An 8279-nucleotide genomic window follows, 5' to 3' on the forward strand; every position below is an offset into this window, starting at 1 on the left:
GGTGCTGCCTGGGATTGGTGAGGTTGATTCGTGCTCTCAGCCCCGCTGGAGCCCGCCCGCTGCGGCTCGGCGGTGGCCCGGCCCGCGACAGGAACGCTCGCTGAGGCGGCGGGAGCGGCGGACGGGTCCGGTGCTTTCCCGGAAGCCGCTGCCGAGAGCAGACGTGTCGCTGCCATGGCGGACGGAGGCCGGCTGGAGCTGCTGGAGCGCCGCGTGCGGGAGCTGGAGAGGGAGCTCGAAGTGGCCCGGGGCGGGCGGGCGGCGGCGAGGGCCCGAATCGAGACCATGAGCCCGGAGGTGACGGACTCCAACCCCTACAGGTAGGGCTGGGGGGAGCGACAGAGGGAGGGAAGAAAGGAGGTTGGTAAGAAAAAAGATGTAAGTCGTCACCGACCTGCTGGCGTAGAATGCAGAATGGTTCTGGTTGGAAGGGACCTTAGTGCCCATTAGACCATATTCAATAGCAGTCACAGCTGTACTGAAAACAGCAGGGCTGCCTACTTTTCAAACAAAGGTAGTTTGCAGTTTTAAACACCTGAAAAGCAAAGTTTCCATGAGAAACATAAAAAGCATTTTCGTTTATAATGATGCTGTTTTTCTTTGTAGTCGCTTGATGGCATTAAAAAGAATGGGAATTGTCAAAGATTATGAGGTAAGTATGTGTCTGCATTAAGACAGCTGTGTATTTCCACCCCAGTCTCCCTGGCCCCACAGGGATGGGTGTTGATGCATTGCCCTGTGTATTATTTCTTTCCACAGAAAATCCGTACTTTCACAGTCGCAATAGTAGGTGTGGGTGGAGTTGGCAGCGTGACTGCTGAGATGTTGACAAGGTGTGGCATTGGTAAGGTAATATGAGTTTTCTGGTACTTCTTCATAGACTAGTCCTCTTTATTGAGTTAGATTTGGTATTCCTCCATTGTTTCTTTTGCCCAAGTAAAAGTACTGTGAAGAAAGCACTCATGAACAGCCTTTCAATAAGATAAATTTTCATGTCCAAGTATATGCCCCCCCCTTCCCCTGCAATTCCCGTAGATCAGCATCCTGCACCTAGAAAGGATGTTCTTTACATTCAATAATCTATTGATTCAAAACAGTCACCGTATTTGAGTATTCTTGTAGGCACTTGAAGTTCATGAAGCACTGCATGCCAAGATGCAAGTGAAAGAGATGACATATTCTAGTTAATGCCAAAATGGCAAGTAGGAAAGTGAGAACAGAGTTGATAGGGTCCATGTAAATAATCTCTCAAATATGTTTGGTTTAGACCAGATAAACGGATAGCTTATTTATGCATTTGTTTAAATAGCAGCTGTTTAAAATGGCCTGTTCTACAGCTCTGTATACAGGAGGATCACATATGTTAATACCATTTCTATTGTAGCTTCTTTTGTTTGATTACGACAAAGTGGAGCTGGCAAACATGAACAGACTCTTCTTCCAACCTCATCAAGCTGGGTTAAGTAAAGTGCAAGCAGCAGAGCATACCTTGAGGTACGACTTACAGAAGTGGATATCTAACGGTATCTATCGGCCACTGCAGCAAACCAGTGTTTCACACTTAATCGCTTACAAAGTAGTGTGGTCTAGCGTGGAAATCTGAGAATAAAACAGCTGGGTGAATGGCTGATATTTTAAGGACATTAACCTTAAAGTGAATCTACTTTCTACATATAGCTAATTTTGCTCAGATGTTTAATATAAATTACTACCTTTCAATATCTAGGTTGTTCGTTTTCTTTTGTTGGAGGGTGGGAGGATCTCTTCATCTAATCTGTATTTTTATTGTAATTATGGCTGCATTCTAGCATTCAGAATGGAAGCTGAAGACTGTAGCAGTACTTGTGAAGTTAGGGAGTGAAATACAAGTTACTGCCTTTATTAACGTTGCCTCATTTTATTTCCTCATTAAGAAATATTAATCCCGATGTGCAGTTTGAAGTACACAACTACAACATCACGACACTGGACAATTTTGAACATTTCATGGATAGAATAAGGTAAAATATATATTGTAAGAAATGCAGTTTTTTCTGATATACTTTATTATGAGTGTATACCATGTAAAAAATTAATACATTAATGTAAAACGCCTTTATGTTTAAGTACCAGCCTCAGTGTGTTGCTATTTGTACTGCAGAGCTAAGCTGCTAGTTGTACCTTGTTGTACCAAGTTTAATTAGAAGTATACTTTCCCCCTGTGCCTCTGTACTTTAAAGACATACATTGATTGCTACACTGGTACTACGTTCTGCCACCATTTTAATGCAGACTTCTGGTGCTTGTTTCAGTAATGGTGCACTAGAGGAAGGGAAGCCTGTTGATCTCGTTCTGAGCTGTGTGGACAACTTTGAAGCTCGCATGACAATTAACACGGTAAGACTGTAGGCATGAGTTCACGGAGGTCGGTTTTCTTTTATAAGTACTGATAGGAATTGTGGGGACTACAGAAAAGACAGGGACTTCAAGAGTCTTCCATGAAAGTTCCTCCTTAATTTAAGGAAACAGTCTTAAAGCTGTATACCTCATCATCCTGTTTTGCTTTATAGTTAGCCATCAATGCACGGTGAACGCCAAATGCCTGGTTTCTGTTATCCTACGGCTAGCTTTACCTGCAGCTGATCTTCATCTGTACACTGAGTGTACACAGATACTCTGGATCTGTGCCTCTAAAAGCATAGGTGTAAAACACTTTAGGTTTTGCAATTAATGTGGATCTGTGGTAACTGGATCACTAATGCTTGTATGTGTTCAAGGCACCGAAGTCCTCAGGAGCTCACAAAGGCACAGCTTCTTGAGAAGAAATTTAGTTTATCCTTTGATCTGTCCTTTGACTCTTATAAACAATTTCTATTTTACCTTTTCATGTTCTTTCTGACCATAGCCTTTCTGTGTTAAAGCACGAAGGTCAATATGTTCAATCCTTCTCAATTTACAACTTTTCATTAAACTTCTGCAGTTCTGATGTATATTTCTGTTTTTCTAAGGCCTGCAATGAGCTTGGACAAATCTGGATGGAGTCTGGAGTGAGTGAAAATGCAGTGTCAGGACACATCCAGCTGATCGTTCCTGGTGAATCAGCTTGTTTTGCGGTATGGAATTGCTGGTTTCTATCTTCTGAAATGGGACTGGGAGTCTGAAGATCAGCTGTCTGGTGAATGTAATCCTAGCACAGATAATGGAGTAGCTTAAAGCTGTGTGAGAGACCTGGTTATTGGTTTGTTTTTGTTCGTTTTTGGTTTTGTTTGGTTTTTTTCTTTAATGCATTTTGTTTACACTGAATTTCTTCATTTCCCCTCAGTGTGCTCCTCCGCTTGTGGTTGCTGCAAATATTGATGAGAAAACATTAAAACGAGAAGGAGTTTGTGCAGCTAGTCTTCCAACGACCATGGGTGTTGTGGCTGGAATTCTCGTACAGAATGTTCTGAAGTAAGTGTTTGAGTTGCTGCATCATGGTGCAGGGTACAGCACCATAAGAGAACAGTTCCTTCAGGCTTCTTGGATAATGATGAATTTGGTTCTTTTTCTGTATTTATGACTTATTTACTGAAGGTATTGACATCATCAGACAGGGCTGGTATACACGCTGCTTGAATTGCTGGTGTCTTTATTTTGTAGCTGCTCTCTTTAATATAACATCTCAGGGCAAGGAAAAGTCTTCATTTTCTCCCCAGCAATTTCTGTTACTCGATGCACATGTTTTTAAAACTTGATGTTATTGAAATTTACGTCTTTAACCGCATTTATACTTTGAGAATAAGATTTTATTTAGACAACTTTTCGCCTTAGCTTGTTTTTATCAGCTGTCCAGAAAATTTTAGTTATAAAGAATCAAACATGTTTGTCATTGTACCTGCAAACAGTGAGGCTCCATTTTTCAGCTGCGCAGTGAGAGATATTGTACAAAATTGCATACTGACAGGTGTTATTCTCTTATGAATAACATATGTTGATACATCTCTGTTGTCGTAGTCAGGTGACTACAGGTATTTTAAGACAACTACAGCTTTCCTGGTCACTGGTATGAAAGAGTATTCTAAAAGTTTGGTCAGGTTTGTGCTCATGTTTAAAGACCTGCTTTCTCTGCTTGTGTTTCCAGGTATCTTTTAAATTTTGGTACTGTGAGTTACTATCTTGGTTACAACGCGATGCAGGATTTCTTTCCAGCTATGGCTATGAAGCCAAATCCACAATGTAGTGATCAAAATTGCAGGAGACAGCAAGAAAATTATAAGGTAAATTTAGGGTTGTTCAGCCTAGAGAAGGCTCTGGGGAGAACTTACAGATGCCTTCTTGTATCTGCGGGGGGGCCTATAGAAAAAAGCTGAGGAGGGACTCTCATGGAGTATGGCGATAGGACAAGTTAATGGCTTTACACTGAAAGAGATAGGTTTAAGTGATACATAAGGAAGAAATTTTTTTACTTGGAGAATGGTGAGGCACTGGCACAGGCTGCCCAGAGAAACTAAGGATGTTGGATCCCTGAAAGTGTCCAGAATCAGCCTGGATGGGGCTTTGGACAACCTGGTCTGATGGCAGATGTCCCTGCCCACAGCAGGGGTGTGTATTCAGATGGTCTTTAAGGTTCTCTTACTGGGGGGCAGTGCCTGGCTCCCTTTGAGCAACATTGAGGTTCTATGGGGGGAGATTTCTCTAGAGGGTTCCATTCACAGAATCACAGAATCACAGAATGACCCGGGTTGGAAGGGACCTCAAGGATCATGTAGTTCCAACCCCCTTGCCTAGCAGGTTCCTTTTAGCCCAAATCATTCCATGATTCTATGAACATGCTGAGCCTTTCTAGCAGTCATATGTTAATTGTTGTGGTGTTAATGAACTTCTTAAAATTCACAGGTATTCTGCCTTTTTATGCCTATCAAAGTTCAAAATAGTGACTTTGTATCTTAAAACAAGCATAAATGCTACATTTGATCTTCCATGCTGTTGAAAATTGAACTGCTACATATACTATGTCATCTTAATTTTTTTTTTCCTTCAGATAAAAGAAGCTGCACAACCAAAACAAGAAGAAATTGATCAGGAAGAAGAAATAGTGCATGAAGACAATGACTGGGGTAAGCAATCAGCTGATGGCTCAGTGAAGCTTGATACTGGGAACAGCATTTAAATTCTTCATTTTGTGTGAGGGAGCGTGGACTTCTCATGCATCCTGTTGTTTGTAAATTACATTGTATAATTGCTGCTGGTTTTTCACAGGTTTTGACAGTAATCCTAAAACAATTTGATATCATTTTAATATAACGAGCCTGTTTTAGGTTCAAAAGTTGAGCATCGTTTAAGTAGAATACTTGGTTATTCTTATCTGAAAGTTATATGTCTGGAAGCATTTCATATGTTGTAAAGGGAAAATGCTGTATTGTTAATGAAGTAGTTGAAATTAAGGTCTTTCTGCTTCAATTTTTTTTTTCTATTTCAGAAAATTAGCTGCAATTTTGTTCTTGCTATGATGTAGCGATTAAAGAACTCTTCTAACTTCTAATGGAGTTCTCTATTCCTTTTAATGCAAAGGCATCGAATTAGTATCAGAAACTACAGAAGATGAGTTGAAGGCTGCTTCTGGTCCAGTACCTGATCTTCCTGTTGGAATTACTGTAGCATATACAATCCCAAACAAGGTAATATATTTATTATTTACAATGACACTATTTTTTTTAAATAAATTTTATAGGTTATAATATAGATAGATAGATATAGATATATAATATATATTTGTAAAAGCATGCATTGTCAAAGTGCAGTTGGTATACTTGGGGAACACAGAATGTGTATGTTTTGCAAGCAGAGCTTTCGAACTTCAGTCAGAACAGAACTTTGCATTTTCTTAACCAATGTGCTGATTTAAGCCTCATCTTGTAATGGAGTGCTTGGTTCTGGGAAAGTGCGACATAGCTGCAATAAAGCTTGTTTGCGTAGATGATTTAGTGTGCTGCTTCTGTTGCTGACCTTTTCTTCCTTTTCCTACTAGGAAGAGAATCTGACAGCTGAAGAAACGGTGGCTGAGTCTGAAGAAAGCCTGGAAGATCTCATGGCCAAAATGCGGAACTTATAGCAGAACAAATACTAAGGACAAGTATAGAAGTTTGGATTGACGTTTCCTGTAGACTTTTGTTCCCTCCACTGAAGCTCGTCTTTACATGTCTAATGAAATTGTTGTTATATAGATGGGAAGTAGACTGACTTATCCTTGTTTATATTTCATTGTCATTTCATAGTTTTAACATGCAGAGTTGCACTACTGTAAGTTTTAATTTTTCAGCATTGCTGGGGTCCAGATAACCATTGGAAAATTAAGAGATGGATGAACTCAAAACAAAAAAAGCATGCATAGCACAGGATATGCAATATCAGGTTATGAAAATATAGCATGGAACAAATGAAAGATGAAATTTGCCGGCTAGAGTTTATAGAATAGGTCAAGGGCAGCTGACAGTGCCTCAATCATTGCTGCTTCTGATATTCCTTGTGCTTGAACTGGGTTGTTCACTGGAGTCTGTTTAAAGTCTTGGCATGGATTATGTTGTATGTATTTTCAGTGAGTAAATGTAACATTTCAGCCTTTTTATCAGCCTTAAATATTCCTTGTAAGGATATACAGAGATATTTAACTTCTGTGTTTTTTTCATTTTTTTACTACTGCTTGTTCATAATTAGTTGCCTATGTGTGATAATGCTTTAGGAGGCTTTTGTTAGCAGGTAATTAGGCTAGCAGGCTGCATATTGGCATGTCATGTCTTCAGCAGGTGGGTGCTTTCCATGGCAAAATCCATACGAATCAACAGTAACAGTGGGATGCACAGGAGATTTTCTCCCTCTGAAAATCAAGCTGTTTTAACTGGTTTCTAAACTATCCCCATCTATTTAATGTACTTAATCTGTTTGTATAGGAAGGCTTCTAAAATGAGATGCTCTAAAGGTTTTGTGTTGCAAATACCTAAGTTGAGTGGCTGAGCTATTGTATTTATCCTGTACATAATATTAAGGCAGAGGTTTTTAAATTATCATGTGTTAAACTGACCTGTACATGTTATGTACTGCCAGTACCCTACAAACCTGGAAGTACCAATTTCAGGTATTTCAACTATGGGTGTCTGATCCAGAACTTTATTACTGGATTAGTAATGACTACTTAGACTTGGCTTAGAAGAAAGTAAATTGTAGTACCTCCAGTAATGCAAACACTTCTAACTTCGGCTATGCAAAAATATTTTTGCAGCACAGTGCAGCTATGATAGAATCTGCCGGTATGAATTAGCAGCCATATCCAAGCAGCAGGTAAAAAGGGTCATATCTTGGAGGTGCTTCTGTCTCGTAGGGTTAGCTTGCATAAAAAGTTGTTTCTGATTTCAAAGGAATGAATGCGAGCTTCAGAATGTGTTCTCTCCACAGCTAACACGAGACTATGTTATTTATACAAAAATCACATTAGAAATTAGTGAGGGTTTTTGTTTTTGTGTATGTTCTGCAAAATGGAAGATGGTTTTAGATTGAGTTCAGTTTTGGAGACGGCATTTTCTCTTTACAGCGTATTTCTTAAAGGGAAATAAAGAGACCGTAAAAAAAGGTACATACTTGAATCAGCATCATTAAGTCTATGTTCACATGGTCTACATGTTAATTTGCGTTGCATTCCTTTGTGAGATATTTTACCTTTCTGTTACTTCTCTGTTGGAACAGTACAAGTAGATAAAGGAAGAATTTGAAGTAGGAAGTATTTGGAGAAGATTGGTTGTTTCGATAGTTAAAATAAGCAGCATCAGTACAGAAACAAAAAGCAGCTTTAAGAATCTTTTTTCCAGTTAAGAAGACATTTACAAGTATAATATATTCCAACCATAAAACCTAATGAAAAATCTATTACTACTTTTGTTATGAACTAACACATTAAAGATATTGCAGTGTTTTAGTCTTTGTTTGTTGGCAGTCATAAATGAAGATCTGTTTTTGTTGCGTATCATGAATGTTACTGAAATGTTGATAATCTGTCCATACAATTAAATCTCCGTTGAAACAGAAGACTATAAAAGCATTTAATAAATTCCAAAATTTGGCTTATACTGCATCTACAACTTGCCTGGGTTTGTTTATTTTAAATGCTTATCTGTCTCAAGAATGTTCTGACCATAGCTACAAAGCTTGTGGCCAACACAATACCTACAAGACTCTCCACTATAAATCGCAAATGTTTTTCTTTGGGTTGATAGAAGAAGTTTACTATTCCTTTGCTACCTTTGCTAACTGGACCATGGATGGTCAAGATC

At 39.2% G+C, this 8279-nt stretch overlaps 1 protein-coding gene across 2 annotated transcripts; it reads left to right on the forward strand.

Moving 5' to 3' along the window:
• Positions 1-33: 33 nt before the first annotated feature.
• UBA5 (ubiquitin like modifier activating enzyme 5) lies at positions 34-8083 on the forward strand. Of its 2 annotated transcripts, XM_072328459.1 has the most exons (12): positions 34-320; positions 607-652; positions 760-849; positions 1385-1494; positions 1914-2000; positions 2292-2376; positions 2988-3092; positions 3302-3429; positions 4100-4235; positions 5000-5075; positions 5530-5636; positions 5987-8083. In XM_072328459.1, the coding sequence occupies exons 1-12, from the start codon at positions 175-177 to the stop codon at positions 6068-6070; spliced, it is 1200 nt and encodes a 399-aa protein (XP_072184560.1). In that variant the 5' UTR covers positions 34-174; the 3' UTR covers positions 6071-8083. The 2 variants fall into 2 exon arrangements, with proteins under 2 accessions (XP_072184560.1, XP_072184561.1); XM_072328460.1 differs by lacking the exons at positions 34-320; positions 607-652 and having other exon boundaries at positions 760-844.
• Positions 8084-8279: the final 196 nt, after the last annotated feature.

The sequence above is a fragment of the Excalfactoria chinensis genome, chromosome 2, assembly GCF_039878825.1.
Source record: "Excalfactoria chinensis isolate bCotChi1 chromosome 2, bCotChi1.hap2, whole genome shotgun sequence".
Classification (NCBI taxonomy): domain Eukaryota; kingdom Metazoa; phylum Chordata; class Aves; order Galliformes; family Phasianidae; genus Excalfactoria; species Excalfactoria chinensis.